At 44.3% G+C, this 17,007-nt stretch overlaps 1 protein-coding gene across 1 annotated transcript; it reads right to left on the bottom strand.

Annotated features, from left to right (window-relative positions):
• Positions 1-263: 263 nt before the first annotated feature.
• Positions 264-3,178, bottom strand: Defb115 (defensin beta 115). Its single transcript, XM_052181715.1, has 3 exons — positions 3,085-3,178; positions 1,287-1,451; positions 264-391 (listed from the first exon to the last, which is right to left on the bottom strand). Exons 1-3 carry the CDS (start codon positions 3,176-3,178, stop codon positions 264-266), a joined length of 387 nt encoding a protein of 128 aa, XP_052037675.1.
• Between the last annotated feature and the right edge of the window lie 13,829 nt (positions 3,179-17,007).

The following is a 17,007-nucleotide window of genomic DNA, read 5'->3' as shown; positions in this document are numbered from 1 at the left end:
TGAGTTGAACAACAGAAGTTTATTTTCTCCAAATTCAGGGGACAAAGTCCAAAGGAAGGTTGGTTCTCCTCAGGCCTCTCTCCTTGGCTTGCCAATGCCTTGAATCTTCTCGGATCTTAACATGATTCTGTGTGTCATAATTACATGCAAATGATTAGGTCCAAGTCTCCTCTCACAAGAACATTAATCATACAGCATCAGGACCCCACCCCAACCATCTCATTTAACTTCCGTTACCTTCTTAAAGACCCTCTCTCCAAGTCTCACATTCTGGAGGACTGAGGTTTGGAGTTGAGTTTATAAGCTTTTGCCATGGGTGAGAGGATGGCTGCCCAACTAAAATAGTCGGGGGACGTGTGACTGTTAATATTGATTGCCATCCTGACAAGATCTAGAATCACCAAAGACACAGGACTCTAGGCATGCCAGCGAGGGAAAGTCAACTGAAATGCCAGGGCCAACCCCGACTGGAGGCTGGGAAGTGGATCCCAGACTGCATTTCTGAAAGGCGAGCTGAGCATGCAGTCAGCCTTCTCTGCTTCCTGGCTGTGGATACAGCTGCCTCGAGCCCCTGATGCTGTGGTTCCCTTCGATGGCAGAAGGAATCCCTCCGACTGGAAGTTACATTAAGCTCTCCCGTCTTACATAGCTTTTGTTAGGGGCGTTTTATCTCAGCATTGGGAAAAGTAGCTAAGACAGCCAGGAGGTGGTGTACAGGTGCCTTGGAGGCTAACTTAGAAGGTTGTTGGGTTGAAGATTGTTGGAAGGTCATTGGGTTGAAGGCCATTGGAAGGTCATGCATGTATAGGGTAGGCAGTAAGGACCAAGAAGTGTGTCCTATACACTTCAGGATTGTGACTGGCCAGTAGACTATAGACTGATTTCCACCTCACCCCCTTTGACCAAGAAAGCAGTGTCTGCTCATGGTGATCTGAAGAATGGAGCTTAAAAGCTCTCTTGAATTAGTAGTTAGGCTGAGAGTTCCATTTCAAGGATGAGCAGAGGCCTTAGTAGGTAAAGGAGCTTAGCCACAGGCTACCGATGGGTCCAGATTTCCTCTGCACCTTCCCCACTTCTATGTGAGTTTGGAGATATATTAACCTAAGTGTATGATCTTTACGAAAAGGAGGACACTCGATGACCCAGTCAAGGCCCCTTAGCTTGGATACTGATTAATGAACCCCCAGAGGCTCCAGCATAGGGTATCGTTTATGTCCCCAACTTGTCATGGTGTCAACTGAAGCTCTGAAGCCAGAAGCAGCCAGAAGCCTGAAACCGATACTTACCATCCCTTTTCCGTTCTTTGGTCGTTGGGATGTGGGATAGTTTTGACTTCGTTTCTCCGAGACAGCAGAAAGTGTTCTCTCCACACCTTTCTTTCTTCTTCTCGTTGGCCCTGCAGATGCGCCTGCATTTCCCCATGCCGTAATGGCAGGTTCTGAACCATCCCTCTGTCACAGTGAGCAGAGAGGGACCGTGTGAAGAGAACATATCCCAAGAATGTGGGCAGACCCGTGAGAACGGTGGGTTCAGGGAGGCACTGAGACCCCAGCGTGAATTACAAATTCTCTCTCCTTGTCTCCCCAAGTCCTCTCCTAGGAAGTAAATCTGAGTTCTCTCTCCCAGGACACTAAAACTGGAAAAACCAAACAGGTTGACTTCCTGCCCTCATGTTAGGATTCTGCGGTCCATGTGCTGGCATTCTCTGAAGAGTCACAACCGCAGCAGTCTCCTCTGTGCTATCTGTCCTCTCCAGAGCTTAAGGCAGTTTATGATCCATGGTAACCAAGAATAGACCTTTTCTTCCTCCCCTCCCCCTACTCTCTAGAACAATCAGTGGAAGATGGAAGATGGGCAGAAATCCAATAGCAAAGCCAGGAGCTTGGCCAGGGGATCGCTCAGCAGGGGACACACTCGCTTTGTAGGCGTGAGGATGGAGGTGTAGGGAGCCAGCACCCACATAGAAGCTGGGCTTGACACCACACAGCTGTATCCCATTGCTGGGGGAGTACAGGTAGATCCCCAGAGCTCAGCTGGCCAAGCAGCCAAACCATTCTATGTGTTCCAGGCACAGAAATAGTGCTGTTTCAAAAATAACATGGTACCAGGCATCTTTAATCCCAGAACTTGGAAAGCAGGTGGATCTCTGAAGCCTGGTCTACATAGTGAACCACAGCCATTATCCTAAAACAGTTATTAATAAAAATAATAATAACTATTATTATGTGGAAAGTGAGCAGAAGACATCTGATGTTGGCCTCCGACTGCCACACACAACCTTCTGCCCTAACAACAGCTCCATGTCTGCAGCCCAGGAGGAGCCTGTAGATCCCCAACATCTGCCCATGCATTTCCCAGCACATACTCTAAGAGCAAGATGCCTCCTCTGCTTGCTTCAGGGCCGAGGTGAAGGAACTGAGTTCTTGGGAGCTAGATTTTGGCTAGATCACGCACCATGGTGACTGTAAGGGATGGGACCAGTGGTGGGGACTGGGATCAGACTGGAGATACTGGGAGCAGAGGCATTGTCGCCAGGGGACAAGGACTTGCTTCCTCTCTGCTTGCATTCTCCAGCTCCCCCAATGAGAAGCATCAGTGCGACCACAGGCAGCCCATCCCTGCCTACTGCTCCCTCTCTTCTTGTCTCCCTCCTCCTGTTGGCGCCTACCTCCCTCATATTCCCTTATTCTATTCCCTCCTCCCTTCTACCCTTTTCAGTCCTCTCTTCCTTCCTCCTCCCGCCATACAATTGTTCCCCTCTATTCCTCCTTGCTTTCCTCCCTCTCACTCCCTTCATTCTCTCCCTCCTCCCCCTCTGCTCTCCCTTTTTTCTTCTCTCCCTCCCTCCATTCCCCCTTCCTTCCCATCCCAGTACTGGAGATCATACCCAGAGCCTCACACACGTTCCCCAAGCATCTCTACCACCAAGCTACATCCCAGGTCTGGAAGACACAAGCATAGCAAGGCTCTCTCTCAGCGATCCCTACGGGCTATTATTCCTCCTGACCCCATGGGCATGTTCCCAAAGACTCAGTGGGTAGCATGCTGCCCTGCCTTTCCCCATCTCACCACCATTTTGGTTACCTGGGGATGTCTGAGCCAGGACCACAAGGACGGCTAAGGTCAGGAACCAGAGCTTATTGTGTCCCAAGAGGGTGGAGCAGCGAGTCGGCAGCATGCTGAATGTGCTGGGCCAAGTCCTACCGATTTTGGTTTTAATGACCGAGGTAGGGCCTAGTCACGGGCAATAAATCTGAGGAAGGCAAAGGGCCTTCTGCACGTCAATGCTGAAAGTGGCTCATCCAGTATTTGGGTCAGCTCTGGACATCCTTTGGCAAGAGGACAGTAAGCCTGCCGCTTTGTGGACAGGGCAGGTTCCAGCCTGGTTCTGCACCATGTTCGCCATGGAGGGGATGCAGTTTTTTCTAGCTCATTTTCTCACATACTGATAGCCTCAGGGACAACTGGGAGCCTGAGAGGCCTGCAGGTGTAGACAGGCTGCCATGCCTGTGTGCCCACTGTGTGCAGGGCAGGTTAAGCCAGCACAGCATTCTAAGGCCAGCACTGACGGGGCTCCCAGGGTCAGCAACAATAAAGGGGAAGATCATGTTGAGGTGCAGGGGGTGGGTGGGAAGGGGAGCTGGGGTGAGTAGGATGAAGATACACTGTTTACATTGTAAACCTGTCAAACAATAAATAAACGTACTCCTTTTGAAAACATGGGCTGAACAGGCAGGTTGGCTGTAGACGGAGCCCAGCTGGCAGAGCTGGCTCGGCAGGAATCAAACCTTCAACTCCATTCCAGCACTGGGGAGTTAGGTGAAGGCAGGAGGATCAGAAGTGCAAAGTCATCCTCGATTGTGAAGTGAGTTCAGGGAAGGCTCGGGCTGCTATGGAAGAACCTGTCTGTATGCAAATAAATAAAGCACAGGAGGGGGAAGATTGGGAATAAACAGTATAAGACCTCATGCCTACCCCTCAGACCACAGAGGAGCTGACATTCCTTAGCTAAGACAATGTGGGCCCAGAGCGTGGAGGGTCAAAGTCAAAGGGTGAGGACAAAAGAAACAAGCAAGGTGATAGTGTGTGTGTGTGTGTGTGTGTGTGTGTGTGTGTGTGTGTGTATGAGGGTGAGGGTGTGTGTGTGTGTGTATGTGTGTGTGATTATGGGTTGGGTATTTTTGCGAGTCATGGTGTTAATGTGTGGTGTATATGTGTCTGATGTGCGTGTAGTCATGATATGTGTGTGGCATATGAGTATATGTGTATATGTGCTATATGTATATATGTGCGAATGTGCTATATTGTGATGTCTGTGGTCATGGCACGTGTTTGGTGTGTGATCGTGGTATGTGGGGGTGGGATGAGGGAGTGTGTGCTCCCTCATGGTGTTAGTGTGTCTTGTGTATGTGTATAGTCATGTTGTGTGTACGTGGCATATATGTGGTGCCTGTGTCTCATCATGGTGCTATGTATATGTGGTCATGGTGTGTGTATATGTGTAATTAATCATGGTCTGTGTGTGTGTGCTTGTGTGTGTTCATGTGTGTGCTTTGGAAGGATGTGTTTGTGTATAATCATAGTGTGTATGTCTAGTGTGTGTGACTTGTGTGTGAGTGTGTGTGTGTGTGTGTATAGTCATGCTGTAGGTATGTGGTGTTTGTGTGAATGTAGTGTAAGTGTGGTATATGTATCATCATGGTGTTGTATGTGTGTGTGGTCATGGTATGGAGTGTGTATGAAGGTATGTGAGGGTGTGTGAGGGTGTGAGTGTGTGTGTGTGGCATGTGTGAACACTTTAGGCAGAGTAGTTGAGAAAGGAATCTATGAGCAAGTGACAGGACATTAAATGTGACTTGAATGTCCTGAGGACTTAACGACCCTTCTGAGAATCCAGAGTCTACCAGGCAGAAAGAACATCGAGGCCTGAGCCCCCACGGCAGGAGGTTCTAGGAAGTGCAGGAGGAGAGCGTGCTGCAGTAGAGTGAGGAGAAATAAATTTGGCTGAAATCCAGAAATGGCGGGGCCGCCTGCCTCAGACCACACACAGCCACATAGGGTTTGTCCAGGCTGGGATACGGGTTGGGGTTACTCTTAAGTGATATTTCAAATTTGACTTCATCCTCTCCATCTGAAACTTACCTGGACTGAATGGCATGCCCCTGGCGTGGGCTGGTGTCATTGGCAGTGTGACTTGTAGCGGGTACAACAAGGCATGCCTAATCCTTTCACCAGAGTCTGGGTCTGGTGCTGTTTTAGACAGCATTGATCAGGCCAGTAAAATGGTGCGAAGTCTCTGCAAAAGGAAGTGAAATATCAGGCCAGCGAAGACAGGCAGGAAAGTTTATAAGGCGAAATACAATCGACCAGAATGTGGGACTGGGGATGATAATGACCATTCTATGGAATTGGAAACTAAAGCTCAGAGAGGGCAACCGACTTTCCTGGGGACACACAGTCGCTATGATCTTTTCCAGTCAGTCCAGCCTTCACCTCACCATCTCTCTTCTCTAGAAACCAACTGGGTTTTCATCTCCACCAGTCAGTGGTTTTGAGAGTGCTGGATGCATGGACTCCTAGTGGGCAGCCTCCTGAGGACGCTATTCTGATTCATGGTTTCTTTTATTGCTGAGTGACTCTCACAATATGAACACTTGTGTGGTATTTTCTAGGATGTAAGTATTGTCTCCCACCTCTTGGCTTTTGAGGCAGCATCTCACTGTAGTAGTAGCTTGGGGGTCCCTCAATTCACCGTGTAACCCCACTTCCCCTCAGTCTCTGACCCAAATGCGGTGTTTATGGATGTGCACCCCACACCCAGCTGTCCTACGATGCCAGGTTGCTTCCTGGCCTTAAGAAATGCTTCCTTACCGGCCAACACTGTCACACATCTTACAAGAGTGTCTTGTCATTCGTAGCTTCCTCTGCTAAGTGTCTGTAATTGGTTTTTGCCCATTTTCTACAGGGGCTCTTTTTAGTTGTTTAATTTCCAAGCTCTTTTTTCTTGGACATAAATTCTTTAGCATATATACACAGTTTGAAGGCAATTTCTCTCTGCCGTTAGTTCTCCTTTAAGTTCATTCAAGGGTGTATGCTCCATCTTTAATCTCAGCTCTGCGGAGGCAGAGGCGGGCTGATCTCTTTAAGTTTGAGATCAGCCTGGTTTACATAGTAACTTCCAGATCAGTCAGGGTTACAGAGTAAAAAATTCTTTAAAAAAAAAAAAACAAAAAAACAACAAAAAAAAAACTACCTTCATGGCATAATCCCTACTGTTTTATTATTGACTTGTGTTGTTGTCTAATTGTGATAAGAAAATAGAGAGAATATTTTAATTCATTTACCAGTATTTGTTTTGTAACTTAATGTATGGCATGTTCTAGAGGAAGTTACACGGGAGTGAAAAGGATCTACTCTATATGTACTGGGTAGTCCTGTGCTGACTATTCTGTCCGTCTGTCCGTCTGGTCCCCAGTGCACTTCACTCATGCCTCATGATCTGTCTGGTTAATGTGTCTGCTGGTGAGAGTGTAGTATGTGAGTCATTCACTATTATTGGATTGTAGCTTATCTTTCTTTCCTTTGAGTCTGTTTTATAGAACCAAGTCCTGTACATCAGGCACACGGAGCCATGTATAGTAATCATATCTTTTTTTGAATTGTTCCTTCAATCATTCCTTGTCTTCGGCCTTCTTTGTCTTAATTATTTTTTGTCTCAGAATTACCTTTATTAGGCATAAGAACAGACACTCCTGCTTGCTTTAAGTCTCTATTTTCTGTCCATCTGGACACATTTCTATTGGTGAGGTGAGTTTCCAGATGGCAGTGTGTGGTTGTGTTATATTTCTTTATCCTTTGGCCTGGTCTGCTCCTTTTCATTGGAGAATTTAGCCTGTTTACATTTAAGTTCATGATTGAGGGGGTAAGGACATTTTAACATTATTTTGTTGATTGTATTCTAGTTGGTTTGCATATCTTTGCTGGATTTTTTCTACTCTTGCTCCCCTGTGAATTTTGTCGATTTATTGTATCGTGAGTATCCGAATCAGCCTTTCTAGTGACGGCTGTGTCTTCATCTTTCCTCCGCCTCTGGGTCTAGGATCCTCTTAGGCATCTTTCGTAAGTATAGTTTGATGTTTGTAAATGCTCTCACTGCCTTGGGAGGTCTTCATTTCTGAAAGCTGTCCTTGCTTTGTATAATGATTCCTGGTGGCAGCCGTTTTCATCCAGGGCTTGGACTACGTCATTTCATTCTCTCCTATGGTCTATGACTCCAAAGAAATCTCCTGTTTGTCTGATAGGAGTGTTCTTTAAGTGGGAGTTTATGCTCTCCCTTTGCATATTAATTTTCCTTTGTCTGCTTTTAATGATTTATTTACTTTTTATATTTAAAGTGTACCCGTGTTTCGCCTTCATGTGCACCATGCGTATGCCTGGTGTGAGCAGAGACAGGGAGAGGACTCCGTGGCCCCTGGAACTGCAGTAGGTGTGAAGCATCGCATGGGTGCCGGCAACTGACCACAGGTCCTTTGCAGTAGTGACAAGTACCCTTATCCACTTGGGCTGTCTCTAGCGCCTGCCTTGCACCTTTGGTGTTTTGAGTGTAACAAGCTACAACGAAGATCTTTTCTATTCATATCTGCTAGGTTTCCATAAGCCTTCTGCATATGACGATTGTCCACATGTCCTCCAAGATTGGGGAATCTTTTCTGGCATCCTCTCACTGAGCAGGTTTTTTTGTTTTGTTTTGTTTTGTTTTTTTAGAAAAAGAAAAAAAATAAAAAGAAAAGCCATTAGTTTTTTTCTCCTTGCCTTTAGGTCCAAAAATGCCAGTGTCTTCCCACTTGATGGTTTTCCAAAGGTCTAGAGAATCTCGTATGTCCCTTGTTTTTTTTTGTGTCATTGTGACCAAAGTACCTGACAAAAATGGGAGAGAAAGTTTATTTTAACCCATGGTTCTAGAACATTTCAGTGCATAAGAGGAGAGGAAGCAGAGCTCAGAGTGTGAGGCTGGAACGAGAGGCCTTAAGCTTCCTCCTAGTCATGAACTGCGCCGTCTGGAACCTTCAAGGTCATAGCCTCTCAGCTGAGGACTTCCAGCATGAGACCAGGCATTCCAAACCAGAGCTAGGGAGATTCCAGCTGTAGTGAATTATCTTCCTTTATCTTTAATTTTTTCCTTTTGTGTGATTGGAATTTAAAAAAAAAAAGTCCTCAAATTTGGATATTCTTTCTTCTGAGCTGGTCTGTGGGTGGTGCCTGCAGCCGTGTTTGCTGGTCTCCTTATCAAGTCTACATTTCCAAGGCTCTTCTACAGAAATCACTGACTCTGCGGAATTCCTTGTTCAGGTGTCTCCTTCGTTTGGTTAAACTTTATATGTCTTTTTTGAGTTCCTTTGAGCTCTTCTGTCACCATGGAGAGCTGTGGTCCTCAACCTTTGGGTCAAGACCTCTTTGGGGTTGAACGACTCTTTCATAGGGATCACCTAAGACCATTGGAAAACATAGATACTTACATTATGATTTATAACAGTATCAAAATTAGAGTTATGAGGTAGCCACAAAAATAATCTTATGGCTGGGGGTCACCACAACTCTACTAAAGGCTTACAGCATTAGGAAGGTGGAGAACCGCTGACTTAAAGCTTTTAAATGAGAGTAATTGCACTGCAACCTTTGAAGTGTTTATTTCCTTGGTAACTGCTGTGGAGAGCAGTCTTCTAGGCGCCTCATGTTACCTCTCCCATGGTTTTTGTCCCTATATTTAGATCTTCATATCTGGTGGATTTGTTATCTCCATTACTTTTCTTCTGATTTACTTACTTTTATGAGCACAGTGTTTTGCTTTCATGCATGTCTGTGTACCATATGACTGCAGTGCCTACAGAGGCCAGAAGAGAGCACCAGATCCCTGGGTCTGGAGTTACAGATGGTTTTGAACCACTCTGTGGGCTCTGGGAATCAAATCTGGGTCCTCTAGATGAGCAGCTCTTAACCGTTGAGCGTCTGCAGGGAACTTCTTAGTAAGTTACATCCTCCTGGGGAAGCATCTTGTGGTTTTATTTTACATTCAGCCCAATGTTGGTGAGCTGAAAATCCCTTTATATTTGTCAAACATGCATTTGTCTTCTTTGGAAGGCTGCCTATTCAGATCTGAGGCTGCCTGCTTGACTGAAACCATCTAGGCCTGACTATTTCTTCAGGAGAAGATTGAAAACTGTTCATTTAGTGTTTTGATTCAGGTACACGATTGTTTGGGTAAACTTTCACTGTCAGGTTGTTTGCATGTCTTCCAAGGACCTGATTCATCTCATCTATCAATAAACATCGTGGGTATAATATTACATTCAGTTACTGCCCTCTTACCACCAATGGGGTTGGTCATTACGACCTCCCTTCCAGTCCATATTGTGATCATCTCGGTCTGTCTTCACTGTAGCCACAGCTGCAGGCTCCTGTACTGGGTGAACTTGCTGTCGTCGGCTCCTCTCTGTGAGTCTCCTATTGTCAGTGTCATGACATTTAGCTCTTGGGATTTCATTTCTTCCAATTACCTTAGGCATATTTTTCTCTCTTTTTTTTAATTCTCCTTTTCCTTCTCCCTCTTCCCTTTCCTCTTCCTCTTGAAGCCTTTTGTTCCAGAGGCAAGCAGATCTCTGTGAGTTCAAGGCCAGCCTGGACTACATAGTGAGTTCCAGGACAGGAACTGGCTAGGGTTATATAGAGAGACCCTGTCTCAAGAAGCTAAAATAAAATAAAATAAAGTAAAATATTTCACCTTTCCCAGTATACTGTGTCTTACTTAATTCTTTGGACAAGTGGGGTTAAATGGGAATGTGGAATGGAGAAAAGACAATCTTGTTTTTCTATTCTGACTTGTGATTCCTGATCCCTTCTATTTAATGATCCATTGAGTCAGGACATAAAAGATTTTTCTGTCTTTTTTTTTTTTTTTTTTTTTTTTTGCATCTCCCTTCTTTCACAGGGAATTATATTAGGGATGACAGCCAGAGAAAAGACAAACACTTTGCTACATACTATGATCCACTGGTCTGCCATAGAGGTAATCTCACACACCATTTTACTGTTGTTAGATGTATACAGGATGCTGCGCGTGGACAGAGAAGAAACTGACCCCACTAGTTTTGAGGAAAACTTCCTCTTGGGAGTTCTCTCCATCCAGGATTACACCTTATTTCCTAAGACTTTGTTTTTCTCTAATGATCTCTGGTGCTGGGCATAACTGTGTCATGCAAATGATTGGCCTGGCAGGCCAGATGGTGTAGCAAGCTCACTTCTCCGGTTCGGCACTCAGGACACCAATAAAGCAGAGACCTAGATCGCCTGCTGGATAAAGCATTCTGACTTCCTCCGGACATAGATCACTCTCTCTTTCTCTCTGAAGCCATGGTTTTTCCAGCACTGGCCTTCATTATCTGTGGGTTGCTAACTCAGGTGACCAAAGGTAATGGGACCTTATAAAATGGGGATGGTGGAGTTTGGGTGAGTTGTTGAGCTGAGCCTACCCCCTCACCCTCCCTGCCATCCTTGGTGCTGCTAAGGAGTATCACTTCAACTTGAATCAGTCAGAAGGAAAGAAGGATCTTCTTCTGGCAGCCCCTGCCCCTGCTCTCTGGGGAGTCTGAGATGAATCTTTAGAAGGCAAGACTCTCCTCCACACTCTGAGCTGACCTGGTGATCTTTCTGGAAAACCACTCCGTGTCAGTTTGACCTCCCTACTCTTCTCCCATAGCTACTTTATGGCTGTGTCCTCCTGACCTAACCCTTCTCCCCATCCTAAACTCTCCTCCTGAGAGGGAGCCTCTCACTGGTCTTAGATGCAGTAAAGAGGTCCAGGCTGCACGTTCTGCAGAGCTGTCTTGTGCAAGAGACACTAAGTTTGTGCTCAATGCCAGGCTAGAGCTGTGGTGGGAAAACGCGTGGCTGATGAGGAGTTGAGCCTCCAGTTTCAGGTCAATGTGATGCACTTGTGGCCCTGTTTAGAACACTGATACTTTTGGTTTTCTGTTTTTATTGAGGAATGGTAGTCATTGGTTTGTGCATAAAAAAATCAAAACAACTAGTCTAAGGAAGAGGAAGATACCATTCCAACCTAAAAGCCCTGGTTCAGGCTTCCCCTTCAGGACCAATCAGTGCCGCTAGTTTCCAGGATTCTCTAGTAGATATGAATCTATTTACAAGCTTGTCCCTTATAGATGTCTAAGAATTAAGCTGTAAATGAGCCATTGTGGGTCATTCTGCAAATGTACAAGAATGCCTTGGGGACTTATTTTTTAAGATAAGCCCTCACATGTTGACTAGGCTGGCTTCAAACTTGCAGTCTTCCTGTGTCCACCTCCCACGTCTTGAGATGGCAGGCATGAGCCACCACTCCCAGTATATTTAATGATATTCATTATATTTAATTGGCAGATAGACTTTTAGGAAAGTGTTCCTTTACTGAGGCAGGCAAATGACTCTTTGTCACCAACAATTTGTCAAGGAGAATTTGTAAGCAAATTTATGCTTTTTTTAGTGAGAGAGAGAGAGAGTGGGAGAGGGAAAGAGAGAGGGAGAGAAAGGGGGAGAGAGAGAGAGAGAGAGAGAGAGAGAGAGAGAGAGAGAGATCAAAGACTGCCTTCTTCACCGCCAGCTACGTGTTATCCTCCCAGTCCCTCATTTCAATTTTAATCTTCCAAGATTACAATCTGCTAAGTGAAATGATTTCTCCTAGGATTTGAATTTAGGTGCTATGGTTGTGAGTCTTAACTAGATTTCTGAAACACCTGCCTATTGCTTTTTTAAAGATTTATCTATCTATCTATCTATCTATCTATCTATCTATCCATCTATCCATCTATCCATCTATCTAATATCTGTTACTGTCTTTACACACATCGGAAGAGGGCATCAGATTCCATTACAGATGGTTGTGAGCCACCATGTGGTTGCTGGGATTTGAACTCAGGCCCCCTGGAAGAGCAATCAGTGCTCTTACCTGCTGAGCCATCTCTCCTGCCCCTGACTATTGATTTTTAAAGAGCCTTCATGTACTAAGAAAAGACTCACTAACTTTAAAGGTGTGGCAGTTTGCTTATCAAGATTTTCTTCCATTTCCATAAATGAATTGGCTTGGATTTATAAAATGTCTCTAAATAGATACATAGCCAAGGATGATCTTGAATTTCTGCTTGTCCTTTTCCACTTCCAGAATGCTAGGATTTCAGGTGTGCACCACAGGCTCATTCGTATGTGCTAGCAAGTCAAATAAGCACTCGTATGTGCTAGCAAGTCAACTGGATTACAGCCCCAGCCTCTATCTGCTCTCTCGATACTGAAACTTAGCAGAACTTGACCATCTCTCTTTTTCTCTCACATTATTCCATAGCTTTAACTATTGTCTATAAGCATTGAACATCTGCACTTGTGACCTTTCTTCTGAGCTCCCACTGCCTTCTTGACACCCTGGGTTTATCATGTGCCCCAAAGCAAATTCTTGGCCCTCTGTTATTTTTTTTTCTTCTCAATTCCATCTAAGAAAGTTCAGAAATCCAGCAGTTCTCTTATGTTTTTCCATTTGTTGTTTCCTTTACCTTGTATCCAAACCACCTGTCTGCAGTAACATTTCAGTTACAGCCACTAATAGGTTGATGTGGAAGAGCTTTAGTTTGTCACAGTGTAACAATCCACTATTATTGGAAGGCCATTAGTGAGTAATCCCACTATTTCCTGCCCCTCAACAAAGCTCCCAGGACTTACTAACCTGGAGCACTGCTAAGCGTTAAACTCTCATCATGTTCTGAATAAACTAAAAAACACTGAATTTGTAAAGGGCCTGGGAGTTTAACTCTACTACCTCACATTCTTTTCTACCTTGTGACCTCTGGGCTTTGCACATCATACTTGAGACCTGTTACTGTGCCTAAAGCCTCTCACATATACTCAGCGACTTCTTCTACATAGACCAAGTGGCACTGCTTCCTTTCTGAAGCAGTCTTTACCCCCTGTGGACCTTTCCTTCTCTCGTACATATTTCTTAAGAGTCTAGGTGGTGCACACCTTTGATCCCAGCACTCAAGAGGCAGAGGCAGGAAGATCTCTGAGTTTGAGGCCAGCCTGGTGGACAGAGCAAGTTCCAGGATGACTGGGGCTACACAGAGTGAGCCCTGTCTCAAAAAAGCAAAACAAGAAATGAAAAGAGGCTAGGTTTACGTAACAGCACCAAATGTGACCTCTCCTCACCCCCCCTCTCCCCCTCCCCCCTCTCTCTGGCATGTGCTTCTACTGCATTGTTTTGAGGGCACATAACATATCACAATTTTAATGTTTTATATTTTCTTGTCTCAGTGTCTTAGGATGTGCATTGGTGTTGGTCTAGAGGGCAGAGGTAAGTTTCTGATTGAATGAAAGTTATGTCTATGCTAGAATTAATTTTTTATTTACTTTTTATTCTCTGCAGCTGCCTGGAGGAGATCCACACTAAAATGCTGGAAGAACAGTTTAGGGCACTGCAGAGTCCGATGTCTCGATGAGGAACGGTACATATATCTGTGTAAGAACAAAGTATCGTGCTGCATTCACCGAACACTACCCGATCCAGCACAACCTCCCGATGTCCCCCCACAGAACTCAACATGGATAAACCCTGGTTTCCATTCACCACCGAACAACTTTACTGATAACGTAAATTTGGATAAAAATGAGTCTAAAAAACCAACAGGAACTCCTGTCAGTGTTGCTAGTACTGGCATGGCACCCAATTCCATAATCACTGCACCCATCCATTCCCAGGTCACTGGACCACTCACTATGATGTCTGGTACTACTTAGATAATTTGTTTCCTTTTGTGTCTCCCAGAGTAATAGTAAGAAGCTAATGCAACCAATCTTGGCTTGTATCAGAAATTGTAAAACCATGGGTGTGAACACAAGTCGAATGATTTTTTTAGATATGAGAATTCTCTTTATCAGGCTTACATTCCTTACCTAGGTCCTTCTGACTTCTTAAAATACATGGGCTAGTTTCAGTTTCAGATGAACAATGGTGTATTGGATTGGTGTTTTGTTATTCCTTTAATTGTACATATTTGTGGACTATCATATGATAATTTCATGTACATATAATGTACAATATAGAATCCCAATCATGGTAGCTCAAAGTACCTTGTACTTGTATTTTCTTCTACTTGGAAAATTTGAGCTCTTCTCTTATTTATTAATAAAATACAGACTAGGTCGTTGTACTTATAATCAACTGACTGGCCTATGGAATGCTGGGATTTACTACTTCCGTGTTCCTGTGTTTGGGTACTCACTAGCCAGCCCCTCCCAGTCTCTGCAATGCCTCCTGTCTAGCAGCATCATTTCACATTAGACTGACTTTTTAGCATATACAGATGGCCAAGAACATGTGGCATTTGATTTTCTGTATCTGACTTCTTTCACGTAACATGTTAAGTGAAACACCCATTTTCTACAAATGACAAGAGTTACTTTGAATGTCTTATTGTGTATGGACAGCGCACTGTCATTTATATGTCGGTGGATATCTATGTTAACCATCTGCTGTGACTAATACAGCGATAGCCCCTGGGCATGCATGGGTCTTGTTGCATGTTCGTTTCATTTCTTTTGGATATATCCCCAAAACTGGCTTGCTAAACCTGGGGTTGATTTTTAAGGTTTTGAGGAACTTTATTCTGTTCTGCATGACAGCTATACAACTTCACACCCCCCCCCAAAAAAAAAAAACGTGTAAAAGGACTTGGCTACTCCCAAAGTTTCACTAGCAGCTTTTAAATCTTTAATTTAATCTTCTCTTTATAATGTGTGTGTGTGAGAGTGTGGATGCACACGTACCACAACGTGCACACGGAGGGTCAGAGGACAATCTCTTGTGTTGATTCTTGCTGTCTACCTTATCTTAGACAAAACCTCTTGTGTTTTGCCATTGGGTACCTCAGACCATCTGGCCTGTGAACATCCAGGGATGCTCCTGTCTCCCTCTGTCTCACTGTAACAGCGCTGGAATCACATGCACATGCACCATGTCTAGATTTTTGTGACTTCTGGAAATGCAAAGTCAGTTCCTTTGTGTGCTAAGTGCTTTATCCACTGAGCCAACTCTCCAGACCTTTTATATATATATATATTCCATCTTGACTAGGGTGGTTTTACAAGGATACCCACACACTACCTCCCCAAGGACTGGGTATTGGCCTCTTCATGTCATCTGCACCCGTCTAGCCATAAATGTCATACTTGTTACTTTCCAAGATTTCCATGGATTTTTTAAAAGGTATACATACTTTCTGTATTTTATGGAATGCCCTCAGTCATTGGAGGAGGGCATCAGACCTCCTGGAACTGGCATTAGAGGAGGTATGACCTACCCACATAGTTGTTGAAAACTGAACTCAGGTCCTCTGCAAGAGCACTGGGGGCCTCTTAACCTCTGAACCACCTCTCCAGTCCCCCCATTTCTTTTGATCTTTAGACTTAGTAAGCTTCTTCCACATTCAAAGATACAGTTATTTGAATATTTGCGAATAAAGTCTTATATTTGATTATTTTCTTTTTTTTTTTTTGATAGAAAATGTATCCTAACAATACTTACAGGTAAAATCTTTGGCCTAAATTTTATTATTCCTATATGCCCACAAGTGTCAGTCTCCTTCATATTCAACAGAGGGTGTGGCACTGTACACTGCATCAAGCTTCATAAATAAGACAGAAGTAGCACAGGTTAGCCCTTCTCCTGACCACTGGGTTTCTCTTCCTCATTTTTCTACTCACCAAGTTGGCCATGGAGAAACCCTTGACTCAAGGAGTGAAAATTTCTCAGTAAGAACCTAAGTCACGCAGAGAGTAGCTGCAGAGTTAGAGAGATGTGAGGCACATGTGGGTCCTTTGAGAACAACCCCCAAGGTTTCCTTCAGCCATTCAAAAGAAGAGTTGCCGTCCATGACATTTTTTCCTTGAATATGAAATCTTTACATTCAAAAGTTTTAAACAACCTTAACCTTAACCTTAAGTGAAGACACTGACCCAACCAGAACAACTAGCTTACTGTGTGTGTGTGCACACCAGACAACTGAGACGCGTGTTCAGGTACAGTGTGGAAAAAACGCTTGCCCCTGGAAGAAATTTAAAAAACAATTTATTAGTATTTAACTGAGAAATTCTAATTCTAATTTATAGACTATGTTTATTCTTAGGTGCAGTCAGATATTGAGACCAGGAGAGGGACTTGATCTGTCTTGTGGAAGGTTTCATGTGCAGATGTCCTTCCCTAGGTTGGAGGCAAAATCAGCCAACACTTTCAAGGACCGCTTTCCAACGAGCTGCAAACAAATGATCTCTCGGGAGCAGCCACCATCTTCAGCCCCAGTCCACACATCCTAGAAGTCGGAGTGCAAGACACATTGAGCACTCGAAGTTCCTGCCACCTTGGCAAACCTTCCAGGCAATCAACACATCGCAGCCTGAGCAGCAGCTGCAGCCAACGAGAAGCTAGCCAAAGCCAGGCTGGGGCCGGAAGCCAGAGCGGCAGGCATGCGGCAGGTGCCGTTAGGGTTTTGTTTTTCTTTCTTATTTCCGTTAAATGTTGTTTTTAAATATTTTAACTTATTCTTTGAGAGTTTTATAGAATGTACTCTGATCATGTCCATCCCAGTTCCTCCCAAGTCCACCCCTACTCCCTCCAACTTCATAATATATATGTGTTATATTATATTATATATAACAGTGGAGGGAATTGACATGGGCTTAGGCATGTCAGTATATACATACTTTAGTGCCCACTGACTCCATTTTGACATAGCCTTTCTTTTTTTTTTTAAGAGCATTTTTTAAAAGATTTATTTATTTATTTATTTATTTATTCTATGTGAATACACTGTAGCTGTCTTCAGACACTCCAGAGGAGGAGATCTCATTACGAATGGTCATGAGCCACCATGTGGTTGCTGGGATTTGAACTCAGGACCTTCGGAAGAGCAGTCAGTG

This window comes from Apodemus sylvaticus, chromosome 5 (assembly GCF_947179515.1).
Source record: "Apodemus sylvaticus chromosome 5, mApoSyl1.1, whole genome shotgun sequence".
Lineage (NCBI taxonomy): Eukaryota > Metazoa > Chordata > Mammalia > Rodentia > Muridae > Apodemus > Apodemus sylvaticus.
This window is presented reverse-complemented; position numbering and strand designations above follow the sequence as displayed.